This window comes from Anguilla anguilla, chromosome 12 (genome assembly GCF_013347855.1).
Source record: "Anguilla anguilla isolate fAngAng1 chromosome 12, fAngAng1.pri, whole genome shotgun sequence".
Classification (NCBI taxonomy): Eukaryota; Metazoa; Chordata; class Actinopteri; order Anguilliformes; family Anguillidae; genus Anguilla; species Anguilla anguilla.
In genome coordinates, this window is record NC_049212.1 from 17,438,410 (window position 1) to 17,464,333 (window position 25,924).

Consider the following 25,924-nt stretch of genomic DNA (forward strand, 5'->3'; position numbering starts at 1 on the left):
CAACCACTACTGTAATTGGCAGAGGAAAGAGCTGTTCATGTACCAGGGAATAGCAGAGTATCAAAGTATTACGTCGCTGGTTTCGTACTGTATGTCTAACGTTGTCCACTGTTGAAGAAGCATACTTTTCATTTGTTCCAGTCTGAAAATGTCAGTTCCTTTAAAAATTGTCTGTCTTGGAACCAGATTTATTTTGGTCTTTATATTTCTGCCACGAAAAGGCATTTTATTTTACTGTTCCTCTTCTCCTCTAGTGCTGACATAAAGGGGGGGGGCATTTATTAAGCACTGCTGATTATGAAGGTTACCTTGTCTCTACATGAAGGCTCTCGTTCAATCCCTGTAGCTAAATGTTGTCTGTAGCAGAAAAATGTTTGGAAAGCAAAAATAACCAGAAAGCCATGTTTTTGTTCCTTCGTACTGTTCCATTTTCAGACCCGAAGGGAGAGAGTGAGGTTTAGTTGCAGTTATTACCGAGGTCATCTTCACTAGTCACTTGTCCCTTCCTCACCGTGTTTGAGAAAGGCCACCTGTTTGAACGCACAGGCCTGAAAGCGTCTGTGAGCTGCAGTTCAGTGTTCAGGGGTGCCTCAGTTCTGTCTTCCCGGCATTCCTGTATTTACAGTTACAGTATATTTTTACTGCCTGTATAGATGAGATTATTTTACCAGTTCTTTGATTTTAATTTTCTCTAGGATGTCCATTTTATAGGCTGCTTCTGTTTTAACACACCCCAACTCTGTACCAGGTTGTTTAAGGTTGGCTTCGTTGTGGGATTTGATTGAAATAATTCTGAATTAACATTTACATTTTCAAACACCACAAGAGACCATATAAAACATATTTTCTTTTGTTAACTTCTTTACAAAGTGTTGTAGCTAATCTTTTCATTTTGTCATTGGATAGTCCGTGCAGAGAATTCCTTCCTGCTGTCTGATGTGGCAGTTATCAGGCCAGGTTAATTGAAAACAGATGTCATCGTGCAATTCTTTTAAACCTCAGTGGGTTTTTCCTCAACTCATAACATCTCATAACTTTATGCAATTGTGGCTTTCTACTACTGGATGCGTCATATGTCTTCTTTTTTTTGTGACTATCTTTTTTTTATGTCAGTTAGTTTCTTCATGCTTGTGTGGATTATTACTGTCTGTATAAATCTGGCTCTAAGAGCAACTCTGTTTTCCTGGCTCAGTTTGAAATGACTGTTTTTGCTTTGGTATTGTTACCTCCTCATATTTAACAGTACAGCATACTGCAATGGGAATTTAGACAAGAAGTAGGAAATGTAAGTTAAAAATAAATCACTTAAAATAAAACCCAGCATTTATTTGCATTGTTTTATTTGACAGTTCTGTGTAAAGTAAGGGTTGTTGATGAATTTCAATTAGTGATAACTGTTACATGTAATAAAATTACTTAGACTGCTTATAGCACCTTTTCACTTTTCTACCACACAATACTTTGTTGTAAATCACCAATTTACCTCTAAAAACTACAGTGCTAGCACTATATGTAGCATTTGCTTAATCAGCAAGTCTGGGTTTTATGGAATTATATGTGAATAAGCATGGCCCAAAGCCCGCACACAGTACTGTGTTGCCATTTTAAAAGTAATGTAACTATAGTTAACTGCGGATGCTTGAATGGAAATTGTATTTCACTTAGTCACTGTGACTGAGTGTTATAATACTTAGCAGCTGTATCAGTCTAAAGGTAAACTGGCAACTTAAAGTGAAGTGTGGCTAAACAGTCTTTCAGTGTTAATGCTGAGTCTCTACCTCAGTCAGTTCTTGGTTGTAGGCCATCAGTTGAGGTCGGAGAATAACTGGAAGAGCTTGTGGAAATTATCCCGCTGTGAGATGTGCAGAAGAAACAAGACTCTGTAAGGCAGGAAGATCTGTTGTATGGACCAGGTGAACAAGAATCTTATTTTCTTTCATCCGTTATTTATACCCGTCGCTGTCTCACTCACTCCTCTTCTGCTCTCCCAGTCAAACTCTCTCCATCCCCCCCTCTACCCATTCTGTCTTCTGCCCCTCTTTTGCTGCCTCTTCTTCTCTCACATCCCTCACTCTTAGCTGTTGGAGGAGTGCTCTGGTTTCAAGCGGATGGCCCAGGAGTTGGCGGAGACCACGTTGCCACGGCGACGGACCCTGCAGGTGTAGGTGCCTTCGTTGAACTCGTTGGCCACGATGCGCAGGTCCCGGTCCTTGATGATGATGTAGCCTGGGATGGATGTGGAGAGGAGCTCTCCATCCTTGTACCAGCTGGGGGAACGGGGGTCACGCGTTACTGGCTGTGCACTGCCACTTACGGCTCCCTCTGTCACAGTGGTAACCAACCCTGTTCCTGGAGGTCTACCATCCTGTAGGTTTTCATTTCAGCCCTAATTTGGCACACCTGATTCTACTAATTAGCAGCTCAAGATCTTGCTGTTGAAGGAGATGTGCTCTGCTGGGTTGGAGTGAAAACCTACTCAGCGGCAGATCTCCAAGAACAGGGTTGGTCACCACTGCTCTGTCACCACCCATTCCATCTGTTTCCATTTCATTTAAGCTACGCATAAAACCACATCATGGATGCATCGCCTATTTCTGCCTTGCCTTTAAGTTGGAGAGAGAAACCACCAAGCTGAAAAGGTATAAATGAATTCATAAGGACATTTTCAGTTCAGGCCGCACAAGGTTCCTCCGTTCTGAGAAAGGCCGTTTATTTTACACGATGATGCGTGAATAGTGGTATTGCATTACAGAAGTACTACAGGTAGAGCGCAAAAAATGGAAACACCAGGGGAAGGGGAGGCCACCACACAGATACTGCCCACCATTAATAAAACAGATTACATCCCAGCATACATCAGGTCTCACATATAAATTCTGGACAGACCTGCATGCCTATAACAATTATGTATAGCATGGCTGCAGGAGGAGACTTCAGTGACATGGTCAGAGTGTTTCACTGGCAAAGACCAGTCGTGGAAGCCTGGTGTTGTATTTGTCCTGTACAGTTCCAGATGCGGATAGACTTTGTGCCACTGCATGTACTGCACAGGCTGTAATGGCCACACATGCTGGCTGAGCACCCTATCACATGACCCCACTGGCGTTTCCATTTTCTGTGTGCTTCCTGTTTGTGATACAGAGACGTGCGCTGCTGTTCCAGGCCGCAGTAGAGCAGCCCTGATGAAGAGGGTGTCTGTGTACAGTTCCAGTACCTGACTTTTGGGGGCCCTCTGGGATTTTTCGCCCCGCAGCGGAAGCCCACTACCTTCCCCCGGGGGACCAGCTTCGTCTTGATGTTTGGCGGGGGCGATGTCGGCGTGGTATCATCCTCCAGAGGCTCTGTACCCCGGTACACAGAAGAACAGAGTAAGAGAGAAAAGAGAGATAAGCTATGAAGAGGTGGCACAGGGGGTTCTGTGGGTAAATGTTAAAAGGGTAATACAGTCCCCATTGGGGTGTGAAACCCTCATACCAGGGACAGAGGAGAGCATCTGTGAGGTCTACTCACCTGATTTAGACTGGGTCTGAGGTGACAAAGCCGAGGGCCAAACCAGCTCCAGGGTGTTATTTACCCCAAACTGGCTGTGTGTGTGTGTTTGTGTGTGCATGCGTGCGTGCGTGTGTGTGCGTGCGTGCCTGTGTGTGTGTGTGCGTGCGTGCCTGTGTGTGTGTGTGTTTGTGTGTGCATGCGTGCGTGTGTGTGTGTGTGTTTGTGTGTGCGTGTGTGTGTGTGTGTGTGTGTGTGTGTGTGTGTGTGCGTGCCTGTGTGTAAATCTGTGCTGTGCCCTTAGGGATCTCACCAAGGCAGAGGTCACAGCGACGAGGGCAGTGTTTCTTCATGAAGCTCCTCCTCCTCTCACAAAAGCCCAGCCGAGCCCACGGATCACACACCCGCCTCTTGTCCTCGCAGCCTGTCCATGTACAAACACACACAAACACACACAGGCAGGCACGCACATGAATGCGCGCACACACACAAATTTCAAGATACAGCCCTTTCTCTCATTCTGGCTACAACAGTTCTGGCCACAACAATAACAACAGTTCAAACATAACTAGTAAAACGTTCACATTACCACAAAAAAACACATTTGCCCAATTCTGAAATACATACGTAGCACCTTTGTGTCAACAATTATGGTCAAACTCAGCATTGCCACCCCCTGCCCCCCCTCCCCTCCACCCCGTACTCTGGGTAATATCCTAGCACCTGCTACCTACCATAGAGGCGCTGGATACCCCAGATGTCATCCTGAGAAATGCTGCGCTGTCCCGTGTATGTGGCGTTGGGGTGCATCAATGCCTGGGGATTTCGGGAGTGCCACAGACCCAAGGCGTGGCCAATCTCATGGGCAGCGACCTGAACCAGGTCATTCAGCCACACACCTGAGGGGAAGAGAGAGAGGCACACACACCTGAGCTTGTGCTAAAAAGTGTGAGCGAAGGGTGGGTTGGAATAGATTGGACACGTTACCCTGTTTCCAGCTGAAGCGTGATTTCCCCAGTATCCAGAACTCGTGGTTGTCAAAGTGGATCTCCCCGCGGGGGGGGAGGAAAGCGTGAGCCAGCTCTCCGTTTAATCCGTCAAAGCAGGGGTGCAGTGGGGACCACCAGCAGTCTGTGTGGTTGAAGGTGTAGAAGCCTGGATACACACAGAAACATACACCAGGGTGCTGCAGTACAACTGTACACACGCATGTATTAACATAGCCACTCCCCACACCGACTCCCATTAGCAGCTCTCTCAGCGGACTGAATAAACAGTACGGGATCTCCTTCCCTATCCCCTTTCCAATTAAGTCCTCATTGAACTACTGAAGCTTCTGTAAACTGGACAAATTCTATAGGGAGCAGAGCAGAATACAAAAGAATAGAACGCAATAGGAAATACTTGATTTAAGGACAATGATCAAAAGCCAGAGTAGAATAACAAAAAAAGTCTAAATATGGCAAACAAGATTGTGAATGTCAACATTTTATTAATAGTTACAGAAAATACACATATTTTCATCATAAATCATTTGAAAAAGTACATTTCCTTCAGCAGCTTAACTTTATCGAGACAGAATGTTCTCTGTTTTTTTTTCAAATGTTGTCCTCTCATATGTCCTCTCTTACCAATGATGATGTCAGCACTTTGGTTAGGATGGGTGACTTCAGTGAAGGAGAGGGGCGAGACATCACTCCACATGGTGAAGGCAATGCTGATGGCTTTACGAGTGTCATCTTTGTTCAGAGTGTTGGGGAACTTGGTGATTCTAAGAGACAAACGGACGTACAGACTGACGTATATGCAAAGTTAAGGGATGAAACAGAGGAACATACTGTATCATACTGTATATGGACCCTTCTTGGTTCTGTAGGCTATAACAATAATATCTGTTTACCTGTCAATGCCCAATATTAAAATATTTGAATATGTACAAATTAAATTTCCCATAATTTGACTTTTTTTTGTTGTTGCCCATATTCCCCCATACATGCATCCCCCATCCCTCCCTTACTTGTAGGTGATGTTAGCGTGTTCCCACTTGTGGCCCAAGGGGTTGATGGCATAGCGCTTGGATCGGGTCTGTGTCACTTTGGACCAAATGTTCACGGAGTCAGGAAGCTCAACGTAGGGTCTGAGAGAGGTCAGTCCTGACTCCTACGGAGGGAAGATTCATTAGAAGAGAGAGAGAGAGAGAGACAGATTGAAACAGGGAGAAAGGAGAAAAGGAGAAAGGAGAAAAGAATAGGGAATGAAAAAACAAGAGAAACAGAGGGAGAAGTAGGAGAGAAAGATATGGCAATTGAGACGGGATAATGGAGAAGAGACAAAGAGAGGTTGTATGTGTTCATTTATGGTGGTGAAGGGGAGACAGTATTGTAAAGAGGTGTATAACATGCATGCAGTATTAGGTACAGGAAGACAGCAGACTCTGGTATTTTATCTAACAAAAAAAAACTGGTGGTATTTTCACGAACAGAGACTAAATCCTAAACTACGCTGACCACATGAGGACCCCAAACACCAACACTTACTTCCTTCTTTTGCTCAGATATGCACACACACACTCACACACACAACTTGTACTCCTCCCCTCTCTTCAGAAATATCTGTCACCCACATGTGAAGAGAGTAGCCCCCCCCATGACCTTCAGAACCTTTTTACTCCTCCCTTTCTCCCTTCTTTTCATCTCTCCCTCCTTGCTTCTTCGTGGACAACAGTAAAATGCATTGTTCAGGAAATCTATTTCTTCCTTCACAAAGGCAAAACTTGGTTTATTTTTGCTTTGGTGGAGAGTAGATAAATTATGCTGACTGTGTGAAAGCAAAAGGTGCACGTAGGTTGCACGTGGGACATAATTTGGCTACAGTGTAGCTGAAACTTGAGTATAACCGAAGCATTAGGCACTATAGGCTACTTATAATACATTCATTTTTGGCTCACATAGAGGCCAGTTTTTGTGTACTCACTCACCGCTTCCCTTCTCCAGGACGGAAAAGCCACAGACCAATCCAGTATCGCCAGTAACAGCATCACTGATGTCCACAGGCTGCACACCCCTGTATGCTGCCGGCTATCGCCAGACCATTTGCGCAACTTCAAAGCTCGGCACTCCATCGGGATTTTTGGGTGCCTGCTTGTTAAATACTTCAGACACTAAATCCAGCCGCTATAAATGTGATGGATAGGCTACTGCTTGAAGCCGTCGTGTCGTTTCTCGAGACCGTGTGCTACGAGTATCGCCGCAGGACTTGAACTCAGTTGAGGCCAAATACAGTCCACCTCAGCTACTGCGAACATCTGGATGGGAGCGCGCAGGGTCTCCCTCCCTCTCAATCACGGTGTCCTCCTCTGGAATCTGAACTCCGGCCAAATCCAGCTCCCTGTTCATTTCCGTCTCCTCGGTTAAGCAGCTTTCCAACTCATTCTTTACTTTTAACTTCTCTTTCGTCATTCCCTTCTCCTCCCTACCCACCGGACCCGAGGACGGATCAGATGTCAAACTCCTAAAGCTGTGTGCAGTCGATCAGACAGCTGGGCCCCTCCTGTTTCTAAAAAGTGCTTTCTCCTCTCTGCCAGCCGGCGCCGTGTAGCAGAGTTAAATGCACCCACATGCACGAAACTTTTCTTCCCTATGGACTGAAAGATTTAAACAAAGACGGAATCTACAAAAAAAAAAAAAAAAATTACCGGTCATATCGAATCAATAAAGAAACTTTGAAAACAACGAAGAAGTCACACACATATGTTTCTAATTTTCGTCTATATGCTACTCCGAAATATATGAATTACGCCTGCTGCAAACTCGTAAAAACTCGCGGTTTGGATTATGATAGGCACGATTTTCAGGTTAAATCGGCATAAATAGGCTTTGGTCATTTACTATTCTATTTTAATGAATATGTTGAATTTATATTCCGCCAAAATTCAATGTTTTTTTTTTTTAGACATGCTTATTTTCTTTGCAAGCGGGAGATCCTTCCTGCCACAAAAGGGTCCCTGTTTCTTCTGTGCAGGCAGTGTTCGGTGTCGTTCAACCCTGGAATTCAGCGGCTGCCTTCATCAGCCAGCAGATCTCTCTGACCGAGGCATAATAGAGCCTCGGGACAATCGGTTTTTGGCATACAATGGCGTATTCATTGTAAACTAAATCCAACATTTGACCTTATATTTTTTTCCCAACAGTTATTTAGGTTAAGTTTTGCTATCACCAGTGAAAGAGATATAATCTCCTCAGTATCCCACATAAAATGTGTCCGCAATATCCCAATTGATAAAGGAAACAAACCAACAGTTAGAAAGTTCTGTAAACAGTTAATTGGAGGACTGATTTGGCCAAAGGGTCATAAGAAATATCGTTTTGCCCCTGTGGTCACTCAAGTTCTGCTGAGGCTATTGACCACCGTCAACCAACTAAACCAAAGTTCAATCTAACTTTATATGAGAAAGTAATTTTCATACAGAGTAGGCTATACTACCCATTCAACTGAGTCTTTTGCGACTGGACCAAATAAAGACTGGGTAATATTAAACAATAACAAATGAAGTGAATCAAAAGAGATTCAGTGAAATTTTGGCAATCACATTTTATCAGTTTTTTTTTTTTTTTTGTGAAATCACAAAAACCCACATACAAAGCCATATTTAGGGCACTGTGCAGAGCAGACTTCTGATTGGCTGATATTATGTGGTCTTTATTGGGCCCTCATTCCAGTGAAAGGACAATCAGAATGTACCCACTGGGATGTTCACAATGTGTATACTGCAGTACACTTACTTCTGAACTCCATGTGTGGGAAAGTTAAACAATTTGGCGGTGACACTATATTTGGCATAGCATGCATCTCCCCAGCCAGGCTGTCAGGACTCCTGAGTGACCTGTTCACTTGCGCCATTCGGTTGGGCGTTGCCATGGGAGACCGCCCGAGGGAGGGGAAGGCCATTAGCCACCAGACTTCATTATTAAAGTAGACATGAAAAACAAGAAAATACAAGCGTTCTTAAAAGCACAAGATAAAAACACTAATTTGCACCTAACTATTAGACTACCGTAATGTAGTAACTGGACAAACCACTTTTACATTTACATTTTTGCATCTACCACTTACATTTAGTAAAGTATGCATTGAGGGGCACTCATTTTCACTGATGACTCGTGTGCAGACTCTGCCGGGCCCTCAGGGCTTGGCACTTCCGCTCTGGAAGGGCCAGAGGAGCCGTTTGAACTGGCTCTCTGCCACCTGTCTGGCAGAAATCCTGGAAACGGCCGAAGTGGTGCAGGCAGCTCAGCCCCGTCACCCCAACCGTCCCTGCGCCATCGCTCGCCCGGGAACAGTGACAGGCAGGGTTTCACACGAGAGAGGGAGGGGAGGAAAGGCAGCAGTGAAATAAGAGATCAGGGGAAGCTAACCCTCCATAATAGTTCCGCCTACAGTTTGTAGATAAAAATCGATTTGTCAGACAACTGGTGACCTGGAGATCAGATGTGTGAATTTAGTGACTGTGATGAAGGTATTTTGGTGAGTCATAGACTTGGCATCGATTCTGGATCAGAGCAGTTTTATGGTCAACCCATCTGAGGAGACTTCTACAACTGAGCTGCAGAGGTCAGCCAGCATCACCTGCCTGAGATGTCAATCACTTCCACAAACTACCAATAACACACGCATACACAAATGTGCACGCACGCGCACACACACACAAGGTATGACATACCCCATAAGCATCCTGGCCCAGATACACTCCCCAAGTGCCTGCATACATAATCAAGTCACTCTATATGAAAAATAAAAACTAAAAAAATTCACTCTTATCATTGCAACACAAACACAGTATCTTGCCACAGATGCACATTACAAAACATCCATACACTTGGTACAAAGCACCTCTTTTCCCCTCCTTCAATCTCTCTCTCTTACTCTCTCTCTCTCTCACACACACACACCACACAACCGCTCAGGAATGTCAAAAGTCTGAAACCATTTTAAAGATCAAAAGCAGAGATTGCAGAAATCCAAATGAAGATAATTCAGACAAGGCTGGTTATACAATGTTTTATTCAGGATTAACTGGACAGTCACAAAGTCATCGAATGGAGATCAAAACACTGAAGCTGCAAGAGAAGGACCCCCTGGAACAGGGCCCTCAGCATCTCTCAGTGCTCGGGCGTGGCGGGGGCGCGGGCACTAGCGGGACAGGCTGTAGTGTTGAACGTGAAGAGTGCAGTGAGACCACAGCCATTAGAGGGCGACAGAGTAAAGGGGAAAGAACATTGGGGTTTAGTGACTCTCCCCTTCAGCCCTGTTCTGTAGAAAATGGCTCTGACCACTGGACCGGGCTCACTACTCTCTCCAGTCCCCTCCTCTGCCCGAGAGCCGCGAATCTGTAGGCGCCGGGGCTGGAGACCGCGGGGTGCGGCACACAGCAGCCGCACGCCGATAAGAGAGGAATGTTTCTGAGGGAAAGGCGGAACGGGGCCGGCTGGTCTGAACGCGCAGCGAGCGAACGCCCTCACACCAGCGCAGAAACGCACCGCACGCGCTCTAACGGGGGAAAGCCCCTCACACAGCCACACACACGGCTCAACGGCGCTCAGTCCCTTCTGTTCCCCTTCTCTGCTCAATCGCTGATCTCCTCCCCTCTTCCCTCACAGATCTCCCCACTGAGCAGCCTTCTAAAAACTGGACAGACGATACCATGGAGAGAGCAGAAGAGGGAAACTGACAGAAGGAAAACTGAATATTTTGGATAATGTACTGTAACGTAAGGTTAACGGTCGACGTGATTTAGACAGCAAACTATTATTGCGGTCTTTTCCTCCCCATAGAACAGAATGCATTTTCTTGACCGTAGTCTTGACGAACCCAAGCTCTTTTAACTTCCCCTTTAAATGGACCTTGTGACATGGGAATGATAAATGTGCAGGCGAGAGACGGCAGTTAGCCTGGGGGGGGGGCGTGTCTTATAGACGTGACCGGGTACCTCCAAACCCCATTGGACGGTTTGAAGGGAAAGAGGCACAGCTGCCCCAGCCACGCCCCTGAGAGATGCTGAGCTTACCCAGCTGGGGTTTCGCAACACACACTCACGCACGCACACACACACGCGCACACACGCACAGACCAGCCTGACAAATTCCCACACGGACACTAAAACTGACCACAGATGCTCCGTCTACTCTTTGTAATTCAGTTGACCCTTTTTATACAGAGGGATTGCTCTGTTTTTTTGCTTTTAAAACATCTTTTCTGTTGCTTTGTATGCGTTCTATAAATTTGAGAATTTTGGTCACAAGAATGAAACATCGCAGCACAGAGATGAAAACAGAAACCACAGAATAGTCATCATCATCATCATCTTCATTTTTAGAATTAGAACTATAATGAGGGATACAGCTAGAGGAAGAAGAGGGGCAAGAGGAGGACAAACAAAGGAACAAGGCCTTCAACGGAGAGACAAAGCATTCTGGATACAAAACACACAGACATCGGTCTGAGGGAGGGATAAAGAAATGCATAAAATGATGGGAGGGGGGGAAATTGTGTAACTATTAATACGTCCAGTAACCTACTTAACACTACAGCCTATAATACGATTACATCAGCAGAGAGGGTGGGGCTAAAGATATGGGAGGGGCTTAAAAGAGAAGGGGGATGGGGCTGGTGTTATAGGGGATAGGATAAGCTACACTCCAATAAGACAGAAGGACAGTGAGAGAAAGTATGGTTTGGAAGAGGGGTGCGCCCAAGACAACAAACAGGGTGACTGCTAATTAGAGCAAGGACAAGTTGAGACCATCTTCCTGAAATTTAAATGGAAATTAGATACAAGGTGAGGGGGGGGGGGGCGGGGGTAATAGGGGGAGTAAACATCCTGGCATAATGGACATCTCTGATCTCTTTTACACAGATTGGTCACAATTTTCATTTTTTAAGATGCATTTAGTTTGTAGCAGACACTACACGCTTACGTTTTCTAATTGTACTTCTGTCTCCACGGGAACGGTTTGGTTTGCATTAGCGTGACGTTTTTCTAATGTTTGGAATCTCTGTGTTGATTTTGTGATGTGTGAGCGGGCCCTTGAGGATGGAGGGAGGGAGGGAATGAGAGGTTTGGCAGGACTGCACTGTTTCAGCGCCTCCCCCCGTGGCCCCGCCCCCGCCCCCCCGCCCCGCCGCCGGCCGGGGGCCCGTTAGCATCGTGTCTCGTAGATGCCGCTGCGCCCGATGTAGCGCACCCATTTGATCACGTCGTGGTCACTGTAGTTCAACTTGGGCTCGAACACCTTCAGGTAGCGAACCTTCAGCCCGGAGGGAGCAAAGGGCACCTGGGGGAGGGGGAGGGGCAGGATGTCATCAACAGACTCCTCCAATGACGTCGCTACGTTTTACACTACGAGCATCTGATTGGGCCCGGCGGGGGGCTGTGTCAGCACTCACCTCGAAGTTCATGGAGATGGGGGGGCGGGCCCACTTCTTCTTGTCATTGGTGGGGAGGAGCTCGATCTCGGCGCTGATCTGGGACTCCTTCATCCCTGCCATCCGTTTGATCCTGCAGGAACACACACACACACACGCCGCAGCCAATGAACACACGAGCTACAAGCCCAGAGCCCAATCAGGGAGGGAGGGAGCAGGAGGTGTGGGGAGGACAGAGGAGGCTAGGTGGGAGCAGGAGGTGTGGGGAGGACAGAGGAGGCTGGGAGGGAGCAGGAGGTGTGGGGAGGACAGAGGAGGCTGGGTGGGAGCAGGAGGTGTGGGGAGGACAGAGGAGGCTGGGAGGAAGCAGGAGGTGTGGGGAGGACAGAGGAGGCTGGGAGGAAGCAGGAGGTGTGGGGAGGACAGAGGAGGCTGGGAGGAAGCAGGAGGTGTGGGGAGGACAGAGGAAGCTGGGTGGGAGCAGGAGGTGTGGGGAGGACAGAGGAGGTGGGCGGCGGGGGCAGCGTGACTCACTTCCACACGATGGCGTTCTCGCTGGCCTTGTACTTGGCTTTGCCTTTCATGCAGATCACCTGCACCCCGCTGGTGTTGAGCGGGGTAGGGATGCGAACCTGAGGAGAGAGAGAACGACACTTAGAGAAGCCAGAGAGAGAGAGGGAGGGAGGGATCGAGAGGGGCGCTCGACTGAGGAAGCTTGTGCCTCACACACAGGAGGGGACAGGCGCACCAGCAGGTTCGAGACAACAAAAATGACTTGATATCACAATTATGCCTAGTCTCTCACTGCATCCATGAGACTTTGTGTTCAGCAGCCATTTGATCTTTGAGCAAAGGGAGAACCAAGGGCAACAGCACTGGATTACAACAGGATGTGGCTAATTACAGCACACAAGTGGGACATAGCGGTACAATCCTTTATTTTGTTGTCCTAGCCCCCTATTGACCTTTGACCCCTTACCTCAATCTTCTGCGCCAGCAGTGATGGTTTGAAGTTGGACTTGATGACCACTTTGACCTCCAGTTTAGTGCGCCCGACCTCCCTGACCAGCGGAATGACCCGGAAGGGGAGGATGATGTCCTTAGTCGTGCGGTACCTGCAGCACAGTGACACACACATGTATGCTCACCACATGCCCAACACACACATGCATACACACACAGACACATAGATGCAGACACACACAGACACAAAGATGCAGACACACACACACACATAGATGCAGACAAAAACACACACACACAGACACAAAGATGCACACACACGCACACACACACACACACACACACACACACCTCATGAGCTCGTACTCCCCATCAGGAGGGATGAAGCTGATGCTCCTCTCCGAGTCGAACTTGCTGAGGCGCACACACTGGTGGAAGGTGCAGTCATCGATCGCGATGGACTGCTTGCCACTACTGGAGAGAGAAGGGAAGAACAGGGAGGACGTGATAAAGCAGAAGAGCAGAGCCGGATGGAGGGAGGGGGAGACTGAGGGGAGACAGAGGTCACTTTCCCTGCTGAGAACCTAGAGCACACAGACACAGCACAACCCTACTTCACTACACTACGGCCATAACAGGGCCGCACAGACAGGCTTTTTCCAGCCTTTGCTCCTGGTTCTATCTGAGAGGGACCACGTCCCCACTGCCGTCTAATGGGAGAGAAATGACTCGGGTGAGAACCACACACAGTGGAATGCCTGCTTGCTACACCTTTAGAATGACTCCACACGAGAGGAAAGAGAAGCAGTGCCTTTAGTGGAGCAGGTAAGAGAAGCAGTGCCTTCAGTGGAGCAGATAATGCCCGATGATGAAACGCAGAGCTTGGCAGACTGCGGCTTTGATGAGTCAAATGTGAACTTAGAGCGGAAACAGATGCGGGTGAGCTGCAGCAAACACACACAGCAAGCTCCAGATGCTGCCATACAGATTTATCACACAAATCAAAACACACACACACACGCGCACACACACACAACTGCCACACATAGCAGCAGTGTGGACGCATACAAACAAACACACACACTAGCATTAAGAGGCACAGAGATAAGGCGTGGCCATGAGACCAGGTGAGAACAAGCCCAGTCAGGTGAGAGAGACTCCAGCTGCTCCCCAGCTCACTCAGGGCGAGCCAAGAGAGAGGGGAGAAAATACCAAACATATCAAATCCTCGGTAAATAAAAGAACACAAATACCACCACTGAACGCAACACTCAACACATACAATGGACATTAACACTCAGAACAAGCAAAAAAAAAAAAAACCCCCAAACAACAAAAAGACAACTGAAAATAATGCTTCAGTCACCAGATGAATGCTGGTAAAACATACCTGTTTTAAGTCTCCTTTCAGCATTTAAAACATTTAAGTCATTTAAAGTCCCATCTTGGTATTTTCCTCGTTTGTAATTAAAAAATTAACAAAGACAAAGCGCCATTTGATTACGAAACCCTGCTGCTTTGCCACCAACTGACACCAGAACCACGCCCAGGTTTATAGGTAGTGTGGAGGCAGGTAGAGTCGAGGGGCTTCATACCAGAGGTTCAGAGGTATGAATGGAGCTTTAGCGCCCTTAGACCCTGCTGTGTGTGGAAGACTCGCTTCAGCTCGTCTCCAGCCGCACAGGCAGGCGGTGCGTTGGCCGCGCCCCCTCACCTCTTCCCCGCCTCATCCGCGGTGCCCCCTTTGCTCTGCTTGTCGATGACGATCTTGTCGTTCATGCCGAACTTGCACTCGGGCATCCCGCTCAGGTAGCTCTTCATCACCACCCGGCCAGAGACGTGGGCGCTCAGCACCTGACCTGCAGGAGGAGGGCGCAGGGTCACGTGACCTTCCACTTCCACATCTTCTCACTCGGCCCACAACCAGGCCTGGCTTCGTTCCCTAAGCATCTGAGTTGGGTCTTTCGCCCGATTCAGAGTTTTCATGGGGATTGTGACAGGGCTGCATCGTGCACCCCCGGCCACCGGGGGTCAGCGTTACCTTGCGGAGACATCAGCAGATTGACGCTCTCCAGCACGTCCAGGAACAGCTCGTTGCGGCGGTACTTGATGCCCTCGCGACGCCAACCGATCTGCCCGGTCACCTGACTGGTGATCTGAGACTGCTCTTCCTTCGTCTGTGGAGGAGAAGGGGGTTCAGTCTTTTCAGCTGCTTCACTGCTGTAAGAGCTCTCATTTTCTGCATCTGAACTCATTAGAGAGTTCATAAATATCCATCAAAAACATTCATTTATTATTCAAAAAAGCAATAGAATTAAAATCCTCTTACATGATGCTGAAGCCACAGAGTCCACATACAGGAGAGAAGGCCAGTGAGAGAGAAAGAAAAAACAGTTACACATCCATATGGAACATAGCAGGGTGTGACATCATCATCTGCTTTATCCGACAACAATCAGAGCAAAAAAGTGGAAGGAAAGACACTGAAGCTGGTCAAACAGGACTGCTCAACGCTAATCCTGAAGACCTACCGGCCTTCAGGTCTTCACTCCAACCCTAGCAAAGCACACCTCATTCTACAGCTACAGATCTCCTTGAGCTGCTAATTAGCAGAGGCAGGTGTCAGATTAGGGTTGAAATGAAAGCCTGCAGGATGGCCAGTCTCCAGAAACAGGGCTGGGCAGGCAGGGGTAACGGGTTCCACCGTGGGGACTGGAGTGTGTGCGAGTTCTGTTCCCACAGGGAGCAGCGAGTAGCATATGCTCCTCTTCCTCACCTGACTCTTGATGCCCTGCTGGGTGATGAAGGTCTTCAGGGCTCCAGTCTCAGAGTTCTGGGGGTACCCAAAGTCCAGGATCTCTACAGGGGGATACAACCATCAGACTGAGATGGGCAGAGGGACTCTCTCACACACAAGCCTTGCCTTGACTGCTTCATTAAACTCTTCTCACACTTGAGGGCGTGGTCTTCCAAAAGCCCCAATGAAACATGATCCCCCGACACATCATAAAACAGCCTGATAAGAGGACAACTCAAAAAAAGCAGCATGGGAATTCACAACTAATTATTCAAACCAAGGAGCAAGTGAAGAAAGCAACTCCACAGAGTTATGTATTTGCAGTACTAAAACGTCACACACTAACGGAAAGAAATGAAGGAAAAATACTGGACGGTTATAAAATGCAGAAATAAAAACCAATTTACAAGAACTAAAAGAAAGAATAGCTACAACTTAACTTACTACCAAAAAATTCAAATCCTGATACTTCTGTGTGCACAGTATGACCAAGAATGCCCCATCATAAAATGTTGTTTGTTACTATTTTTAAAAATGATGTTGCCCAGTTACAGTATAACACAGCTGTGGGCCCAATTAAAACCATCCAAACGGATGGACAAAAACCAAACCATTTCTGAAAAGTAGAAATGTAGTGCAGAGAACTAAACTGGCCATGCTTAAAAAAAAAAACTACTCCTTATCATCCAATGGCTGATTACAGGGACGATCATCATAAAACATGACTACTTACTAAGTTTCACTTTTAGGGCTATGTAAAAATGCGCAGACGAAAAAGTGAGAAATGGAAAAAAAACTGACAAAAAAGGGGAGATGTCCATCAGTTGACTCTGGAAGAAGTCTGGCTGCGCTACATTTTCTTTAGGTTTTGATTTTCTCATCTAAAGGTCATAAAAATCAAAACCTAAAAAAACTACAGCACAGCAGAAGCAGCTGGCGTGTGCGCTGAGAGGGGACACTCCGCTTTGGCGGTGCAGGCTTCAAAAGCGCGGACGAGCAAAATGGCTTCCGGGGAGACTGCGCGATGCGGTCCGTAGGGCAGCCGGGGGCTCCAATCCCCGTTCTCCCGGTGAAAACGGTGGGGAGAGAGATGACTCCGGCGCGACAGTCAACAGGCCGAAACAGGACGACGCAGACGACACTTTCAGACCTGACTGAAACGGCACTCGCTCACGCATCAGTGTGCACTCTCACTGCGGGTAACAGGCTGAGGACAACTCAAGGGTTTGGATCATTTGCTTTTCTCCCCAAGGATGTGGACATACAAACTCTGCAGCCAAAGTGACTATAAGCAAGATGGCATTTCTCCATCCATTACCAAAAACCAACGTGTTAATGTTACATGTCGAGTTGCACAAGATTTATGCCACTTATTCAAATTCTTTCTGGAAATTTTGCTTACATACCGTAGATGACCTCATAGCATTTAAATAAGAAAGGCACATGGTATTTAACTAGCATTTAACGAGAAAAGGCAGAGCCAGTAAGGGACTGCAGCTGCAGCCTGGAGTGGCCTACATTTCTCACTGGCTGAGCGTGAGAGTGATGTGGCAGGGCAGCGCAGAGCAGCACATGCATAAAGCATGAGCTCAGCACCGCTTCTATATCTATCTTCTGAAAAATAACCAATCTGCCTTCAGTCAACTGGCTGCTCCTTGTAGCAACTTAGCAACTTATTTGCAGGTTTAGGAACCAATTCAGGGCTAGTAATGGAAAACATTTAATCAGTGCAAAACCAAATCTCTAATACTTCCAAGTGCACACGTAAGTGATACATCACAACCCAGCTGGACAGGAAGCATAACTCATGAAAGAACCCTTAAAAGGCCACTAAGAAGCACAGAACTTTGAACAGGAACCAATCAGGAGCTTGAGAGCTCAGGTCAGAGACCAATCAGGAGCTTGAGAGCTGAGGTCGGGGAGCCGGTTTACCGTCCAGCAGCTCGTAGATCAGCACAAAGTTGTTCTTGATGTTCTCCTCGCTGATCTTGCCGAAGTAGGCCGTCATCACGTCGCACATCTTGTAGAGGAACTCGAAGACCATGGCGGCGTTGACGTTCTGCTTGGTGACGGCCGCCAGCCAGATGTTGGAGCGCTTGACGTGGAAGAAGCTGGTGCGGGCGATATTGGTGACGGGCGAGCGCACCTGCTGGCGGGCGTGGATCACGTTCACGCGGAACGCGTCCACCGCGTTGCGCCTGGAGAGGCCCGGGGGGGGGGGGGGGGGGGGGGGGAGAGAGAGAGAGAGGGTTAGAGGGACGAGAGAGCAGTTCAAACCAGGAATGAGGACCCCAAGCAAAGTGAGTAGCAAATAAAGAACAGGAGAGAAAAGGGGATGAAAGACGGCAAAAGAGAATGTTATCGTTTTTCCCAGGCACGCCTGAACAGACCTTTTACTCCAGACAGTGTTGAAAGGGGTGGAGGGCACAGGAACACGTGCTTTCACTTGCGTAACGCTCCTTCTCTCATGAAAGATTAAGCGTACCCTACCTCTGGACAACTGCCTTCTTTTCGTCCATTTACAAGTAAACACTTCCTTGTTACAGTAAATTCCTTGCGGGGGACACCACCAATCTCAGTGCGCAAAACTACCCACACCCACTGCTATGTCTCAACCCCCACTTATTGTCCACAAAACCACACCCACATCCCTCTGACTAAGCACAGACCACTCCCATTTCCCTCTGTCTGAAGTCTGCAAACCACACTCACAGCCCTGACTACACAGACCTGGATACAGAGCCACAACAGGCTTCAGCCCTATATCCATCAGAGGTGTGACTGTACCAGCACCAACACCTGAGATTTACACAGCCAGAAAGAGACTCACTGAAGCAGCAACACTACAGCATCCAGCTGAAGCAGTTTTATACCAGTCAAAAAGTCTTTTTTGACTGGTATAAAATGTAAGAATCAAAAATGGTTGATTGTATAACATGGCTAAGCCATGTAGAGCTGGTTAGATTTAGCTATGCGCAGAGAAAACTGTGTTTTTTGGGATGGTCCCTGGGCATTCATTGGGTAATGCGTCAGGAGGAGAAAAACACTTCTGAGGTTGTATAGATCATAGGCAATATAAAAACATGGACAAAGTCACTGTGATGTCATCCGCTGACTCTGTGCGCTTGGTGAAAAGCATTTTTAAGCTGCCATGTTGTACAAATTGGAGGCAGAGATGCGCAGTAGGGACATGAAGTCCGGTCGTCCGCTAAGCGTGTGAGATACAATGACTCAGCAGTGACGCAAGCTCTCCCCAATTTTCCCACAAAATATTACAGTTTTGTCCAAACACCACACTAACTTAAATCAGCACATTAGATGAAGAAACAACACATTTTGCCATTACATTTTCTCGTGAGGAAAAAATGGACTTTTTGACCGTATTGTTACCATGGACTTACACTGAATCGGGTGGCTGAAACACCCATACTGGAGCCAGCCACACTGGCACTAGTATGCAAAGTTTCTCCACAAGGAAGTGAGCTTCAAACACGCAGCCCGGGTTGGGCCGCTTGGTTTAGATTGCTTACACTTTGGATGCTCATTTTTAGAATTTAAGTAAATTTTTATGAGATTCAAATCATTTTCAAATTGTGAAAATTTGTTCTTATAGCCCAACTCCTTACAGAAATACAAGCAAATGGTTTTTAAAATTTTTTATTTCTTTTTAAAAACAGAAAGCAAAGGCTTCCAAAGATTACTGCCTTGAAAGAGTCAAGAGTAAATCACAAGGTAGCAATCAGGACAAAGCAGGGATCTTGTTGATGTACTAGAGGCATTCCTGTCTGTCAGTCACTCACAGAAACACACACACATGCACGCACACAGGCACACACACGCGCGCACGCACGCATACACACATGCACGCACACAGGCACACACACGCGCACACGCGCACGCACACACACAGGCAGCCTTGGCGCCGTGACAGAAGCTGCAGCACTGGGCAGCCATGGAAACGATGTTTGCAGCGAGCACCGATTCCACTTCCTGTCAACATTTAAATATGGAGTACCACTGCTCACAGAGACAGCGTTCACATTCCGTCTCCAGTCTCCGTGGTGGGGGGTTGAGTTAGAAGTTGGGAGGGGCTCAGGCAAGCTCAGGCCATTGCTTTGTACCATGCCTTGTCAGATTGCCCTCTGCAGACAGTGAGGCATTGCTGTAGAGGAGAGGGCGGCCATGCTTGGAGGTTAACCGAGTCATGTGGCTCTTACCTATTCCTACAGCAGCCAATGGAGAGATGGATATGAACAAATAAGGTAGCAACAGAGGGGAGGAGAGAGGATGTATGGACACAGGAAGAGGAGAAGAGAGGGGAGGAACGTGAAAGATGAGAGAGAGGGTTAGAGATACAAAACGCCCACATACACCCACATACACATACGCCTGCACATGCACACACGCACACGCATATGCACACCAGGCTGGGACACAGCATGTACGGCTAAGACCAAAACATGCAAACACACAGGAAAGCAGAGACTCCGCCCCTTACACACAGGAAAGCAGAGACTCCGCCCCTTACACACAGGAAAGCAGAGACTCCGCCCCTTACACACAGGAAAGCACAGAGACTCCGCCCCTTACACACAGGAAAGCACAGAGACTCCGCCCCTTACACACAGGAAGGCACAGAGACTCCGCCCCTTACACACAGGAAGGCACAGAGACTCCGCCCCTTACACAGCAGAACGACTGACAAGGAAGGAGCGTCAGGAGCCGGGATGGAGTAGGGCGGGGCATCCAACAGACCGAGAGCAGAGATATGCTGCAGCATGGAGGATCATGGGACATCTGGATGAAATGTTCACATAAGCACTCCCCTGGAACTCCCACTTCTGCTTTGGGACAGAGAGCACCCCATCTGCATCACGCCTCTGACCGTTACTGAGCAACGCACTCCCAACCCCTCCTCCCACCAGTTCATTCCTTAGCCAAACACTCTCCCCAATCATGCACCTCCACCACCCAGCCACCCACCGCTGCCTAGCCCCACCCCTCGTTCCCAGACTCACCCTATGTCATCACGGTAGACCCGGGAGATCAGCACCTCCCCCTTGTGGTTGTAGATGAACAGTCCTCCAATCATGGTGAAGCCGTCTCAGTCAGCTCGGTCCATGGTGAGCAAACTCCTGCGGGGGAGACACGTCAGTTAAATCCACAGTGCTTTCACAGCCACTGGGGCCCACGTTAAAACAGCACAGATCAGGGAACAGCAGGAAGCTCAGGGAACAGCAGGAAGGTCAGGGAACAGCAGGAAGCTCAGGGAACAGCAGGAAGCAGAGTGTCCCAATCTGCCCTCTCGGTGAGCGCGTGGCTCTCTTACACTGAAGCTCCTGCTCACACCGTGGCACTAAAAACTTTATTTGGCTTCTTAATTGAATCCCATTTTCTCCAAATTTTTGCCAGTTTTCAGTGCTGGGATTTCCACCCTCTCTCAGGCAATGTGTCCAGAAGGATCAGGATGACTCATTTCAATGTGTTTTAATAAGCGTGAACCGTCCTGGAGCGGCACGTCTGTCACTGCAAATGAAATTTACAGATTTTCAGTACTAGTTTTTACAGGCTACACACGTTTGTAGAAATGATGAGGCTACCTTGATCTTCACTGAAGCTCCCAAACAAGCTGCTATGGGGCGTATCCAGCAGAAACGCTGGATACGCTTGGGTATCCCAAGCCTCATGGTACCAACTGTGGCTGGAACTCCCACAGGGCGACACGCAACCTTTTCATAGCGTCACCGAGGTTTTCAGGCAGCAATGTGTTCACTACCTCATCGAATAGTGACACCTGCTCTGACCAATCAGACAGCGGCTGTCAGCCAGCTCCTGCTCTGACCTATCAGATGGAGGCTGTCTGCCCATTTGGGAAGGGGCGTGCACCAGTGGGCTCTCCTGAGCTGGTGGAGGAGGCTGAAGAGATGGCACCAGCTAATATCATCATGGGGATTCCAAACTGAAGAAATATGAAAGCAATTACTTATGATTTATTTTAAAATTGAATCCAATTCTGAAGAATTGGGATGCCATTTATACCAGCATAATCTAAACAAAGGGGAATTAAGTAGGGGAGAGGTGAAGGTACTGGATTCAGATACAGCCACAGTATCTGTGCACAGCTTGTGCAGAGTCCTGTGCAGTGAAGAATCAGCACTGAAGACTGCAGGCTTCAGATGCAAACTCATCCACTTCAGATGAACACCTACACACAAACCGGCAAATATGAATGAATGGTGTGTGACCTGATTCAGTTTCTCAATCTGCCGTTTGCCATGTTGCAAAAACAGACACACTACACTGAGATGCTGAGGTGGAAAGACCAGGGATCAGCCCTGAGTGTGATCTTCTAATCCTCTTCCTTACAACCGCAGGAAGGTCTATAAATACAGCTTGATACAATTACAGCTCCCAAAGAGGTAGACAAACAGGCCCAAACAGACACATAACGGCGGAGAGGGTATGGCGAGTGGGGAGGGGGGGCGATGGAGATGCTGAATATGGAGCGCAGATCTTAACGTCGGCTCCAAGGAAATGCCAGCATAGGCTCGGCGGCCTGGCTGCGCGACAGGAAGCCGGGAGGGAGGGACACAGCCTCCCTGTTCTCCGGGAGTGCAGGGACAGAGAGGCGGGGGGAGGACGATATGCAAAGTGGAAGAGCGAGACGGACCAGGACGGGGAAAAAAGAGAGACGCGAGGGAAGAGGTGCAGAGGGGCGGACGGGAGAGAGCGAGTGGGCGAGAGACTGAAAGAGGAAGAAAAGAAAGTGGGGGGGAGGTGGAGAGAGGAAAAACAAGATTGCGGCCTTGTCTACGGTTCCGCTCACCGATTGGTCAACAGCACGCCTTTCAGATTATAACACTGCATGGCTCCTGTCACGGAGCCATACTGGGCCTACAGTGGCACGCTGTCAGACACCCAACAACCCAGAGAACCTCCTTCACCCTCAAAGCAGAGGAAGCCAGTTCCCCAGAGCGATCTCTCCACTGTGATCAGCAGCAAGGCACAGGAAGTGCAGTCAAACACAGAGCAGCCCTGGAGCCCTCGCGCACACACAGACACTCCACCACAGCTGCATTCACAGCTGGACCGACATCACCCCGCGCAAACGTACAGGTCGGCTGGCTCGCAAGCTCATCTCTGCTGGTGGACTTTGTTTTGTCGTTCTGACCTCGCCGAGCAGTTTAGTACACAAACAATCGTCTCAATAGCAGTGGTACAATTGATAAAAACATGACCTGCTTCTCCATGTACCTAAACAACGCATTAACCGTTCAACTTAAGCATGTGAACAATCAATAGCACACAAAACGAGTGAATACTGATGAACAACCTTAACAACAAGATATGACAAGAAGTGACGTAGCAAAATACCTGACCTGAAACAACTCACTGCATATCTAGCCTACCTGTGTAATATGAAAACGTTTTTTATGTTGTCCTGGATAAAGGTAGCCATCCAAGAAAATGGTTTTAAATACAAATACAACAATTATGCCAAACAGCCATACTCATTCCTATTTAACAATATAAACAAAACTAGCAGTCCTCCAGGGGTGAAACTCATTTGATCTGACTAATGGTCTTCCTGACTGATGTTAAACTGTCCACCTGGCTGTAGCCGATGGGGGTGTGCACACAGCACTGAAACATGTCACATCCGTAATTCACCTTGCAGGAACTCCTGTGTACATCACGGCCATCTTAACCTGCGTCAGAGGCCAGCTGAATGGTGGAACACCCGACCTTGAACAGTCCAGACAACAGCAAACGGAGGACTAGAATTACCTGATATGTTCATCCCGTCCAAAACGGTCAACAGATGTACACAGTCTAAGAGCAAAGCTCAAATGCCGGGATGTGTGGGATCTCGATCTTTACGTTTATATCAAGAGACAATTTTTTAGGAGACAGAAGCGGAGGCGATTCTAAAACGTATGGTACCGCAGACTGAAAATCCAGAGTGCGTACCCATTCCAAACGGCATACTCAAACAGAACTTTCCGCCCGCTTCCGTGACTCTACGTCGCACGCTGCCTGTGCGGTTTGGCGGCAGTCTCTCCACAGGAAGGTGAAGGGAAGCGGACTTCAGTCCCAGACTGCAGCGCTTCGGGGGATGGGCCGCCGCGAGCGGGTTCAGCCGCACGGCCGTTGGGACGGAAACAGTAGCGCGGCCTGTGGAGTCGCAGCTGGAACAGCGCCAGCCGGAGCTGGACTGCGCAGATAACAGCCCGGAGGTTTTCACTTCCCAGCAGCCCCCCTGCCGTTTGAGGTGATGTCAGAAGGTCCCAGTCACACTCAGCAGAACCTGGGCCTAGTGATGGAGAATAGGGGGGCTACTAAAGACTGAGAGACTGGAAAGAATGCGGGAAACTGAGGCATCGCAGCGAGTGCACCAACTGCGTGTCGCGGAAAGAAGGGAGCGTGCAAGTCTTCATTCTGGAGGACAGGCTGCAAGAGTTTAATATTAATATTTTACTGGCTCGATTTAACACTGTCAAAAATGAAGGCTTGCCCAAACAAAGGTGCTTGCCACGCTAATGTAATGTAAAGTAAAATTTCTCCTACAGAATCTGAGAGTTGAGAGAGGTCACACAGAACCTTTCCAGGAATCACATCCTTACCCAGTGTCATGGGCAGCTTCCCAAATTAAAGGCTGCCATCAAACTGAACAAACAGACAATTTACCATGCCATGTACTCACGCTACATTATCCACACAGGAGGTCTGCACCAACAGAAACGCAGGAGCATGTGCACACACACTGATACACATACAAGTTGTATCAGGTTGTCAGCATATCGCGTGTGTAGTAGAAAAAAGCGTCTGGAATGTTTTAGGTCTAGTAGCAAAGCCAATTCAATACTATAGCCACATTTTGTGTAGGCAACTATGGGAATATCTCTGTTCGAACTATATATTGCTATTGTTTTAATCAATCAAAATGTCTAAATACCTCCATATTTGCGAAGTCCTTCACTACTGACCACCCACACACGACATAATTTTGGGCGGTTCAGAATTCCTTTCAATGCTACTACTGATAATGCTATAGACTATAAATGGATATATAATAATAAAGAGTTATATATCCAGTAAATAAAATCGTAATCTAGTACATGAAATACATGCAACACACCTTTAATAATTGATGATCGGACAGCTAACGTTACTAATATGCTAAAGATACTCACCGCTTGGGCGTTTATAAAAAAGCTTAAAGAAAAATTCAGTTAGCTAGTCTAGTCACACAAATAATAGGAATCTAGCCAATTCCACGGTAAACGTTAGCTAGCAATTTAACGACATATCACACAAAGTCAGCACTAGCTAGCAAGCAGACAGTGCACAGTATCTTCATTTCCAGAATGAATGAAAACCCACCCAGAATGATAAGGATAACGCTAGCTGGCTGGCAAGCAACATGTCTGCCGGTGTATGCTAAAACGTGAAGCAGAAATCCAGCCCGTCGCGGCGATATCCCCATCACGACACTCACTCCCTTAACATTGCAGTGATAGACTATACGTATCGCAAAAAGATAGCTATTTAAGAATGTGATAATCACGACCGTGATTTCAGAAGACGGGACCAGGAAATGGGGGGGGGGAAATCGACGGTGATGCGATTTCACGTATAGAAATTACAGAACGCTAGCGAGCTAACGTTAGTTTGATATTAATATATCTGGCAAACCAAATTTTGATCACTTTTTGAGTTTATCGTCATATTGTTTATTTTATTCCTTCCCCCGAACCCATGGTCCCTGTCGAACGCAGGTTTGTTTTCAACACGCCCGACTGATTCCCCCAGCAAGCCCTTGCTAACTAACAAGCAATGCGAGCTTACATATTTTTATTTTCCGTCGTGACCGGCTCGTCCGTGTTTGATCGATCGAGTTCTATTGCATTGAATGGAAAGTCCTTACCAGTCTTTCACGTTCTGTCCCCCACCGATGCCACCCTTCCACACAAATAGTGGTTTTAGGGCCGCGAGGGTTCCCTTCCTGCTAGCTACCAAGCCTTTGCGTTTTCTTGCCTGCTCACTGACACCCCACTCTCCCTCCAATTCAAGATGTCTACCTCTCCTTCCTTCTGAGGTACTGAGTCAGCTGACATGCGTCACAATGCGTCATATGATTTTTTTTAAGCATAGAAAAAATAATTAATTTTATCCTATTCATTTATGATGTGTATATAGTATATTTAGAAATGTATACGCACATAATATACACACATACAAGGTTAGATCATC

General features: G+C 47.6%; 2 protein-coding genes across 3 annotated transcripts; both read right to left on the reverse strand.

The window, feature by feature from the left end:
* Positions 1–1,313: 1,313 nt before the first annotated feature.
* mmp23bb (matrix metallopeptidase 23bb) lies at positions 1,314–7,158 on the reverse strand. 2 transcript variants are annotated; one of them, XM_035386334.1, is made up of 8 exons: positions 6,467–7,158; positions 5,507–5,649; positions 5,121–5,284; positions 4,477–4,644; positions 4,224–4,388; positions 3,803–3,913; positions 3,215–3,341; positions 1,314–2,267 (listed from the first exon to the last, which is right to left on the reverse strand). In XM_035386334.1, the coding sequence occupies exons 1-8, from the start codon at positions 6,608–6,610 to the stop codon at positions 2,075–2,077; spliced, it is 1,215 nt and encodes a 404-aa protein (XP_035242225.1). In that variant the 5' UTR covers positions 6,611–7,158; the 3' UTR covers positions 1,314–2,074. The 2 variants fall into 2 exon arrangements, with proteins under 2 accessions (XP_035242225.1, XP_035242226.1); XM_035386335.1 differs by having other exon boundaries at positions 5,121–5,260; positions 6,467–7,156.
* Positions 7,159–9,532: 2,374 nt separating this feature from the next.
* ap2m1b (adaptor related protein complex 2 subunit mu 1b) lies at positions 9,533–25,781 on the reverse strand. Its single transcript, XM_035385256.1, has 12 exons — positions 25,599–25,781; positions 20,689–20,805; positions 17,603–17,868; positions 15,650–15,732; positions 15,203–15,208; positions 14,915–15,050; positions 14,588–14,732; positions 13,225–13,347; positions 12,890–13,025; positions 12,445–12,542; positions 11,932–12,043; positions 9,533–11,819 (listed from the first exon to the last, which is right to left on the reverse strand). Exons 2-12 carry the CDS (start codon positions 20,760–20,762, stop codon positions 11,685–11,687), a joined length of 1,314 nt encoding a protein of 437 aa, XP_035241147.1. The 5' UTR covers positions 20,763–20,805; positions 25,599–25,781; the 3' UTR covers positions 9,533–11,684.
* Positions 25,782–25,924: the final 143 nt, after the last annotated feature.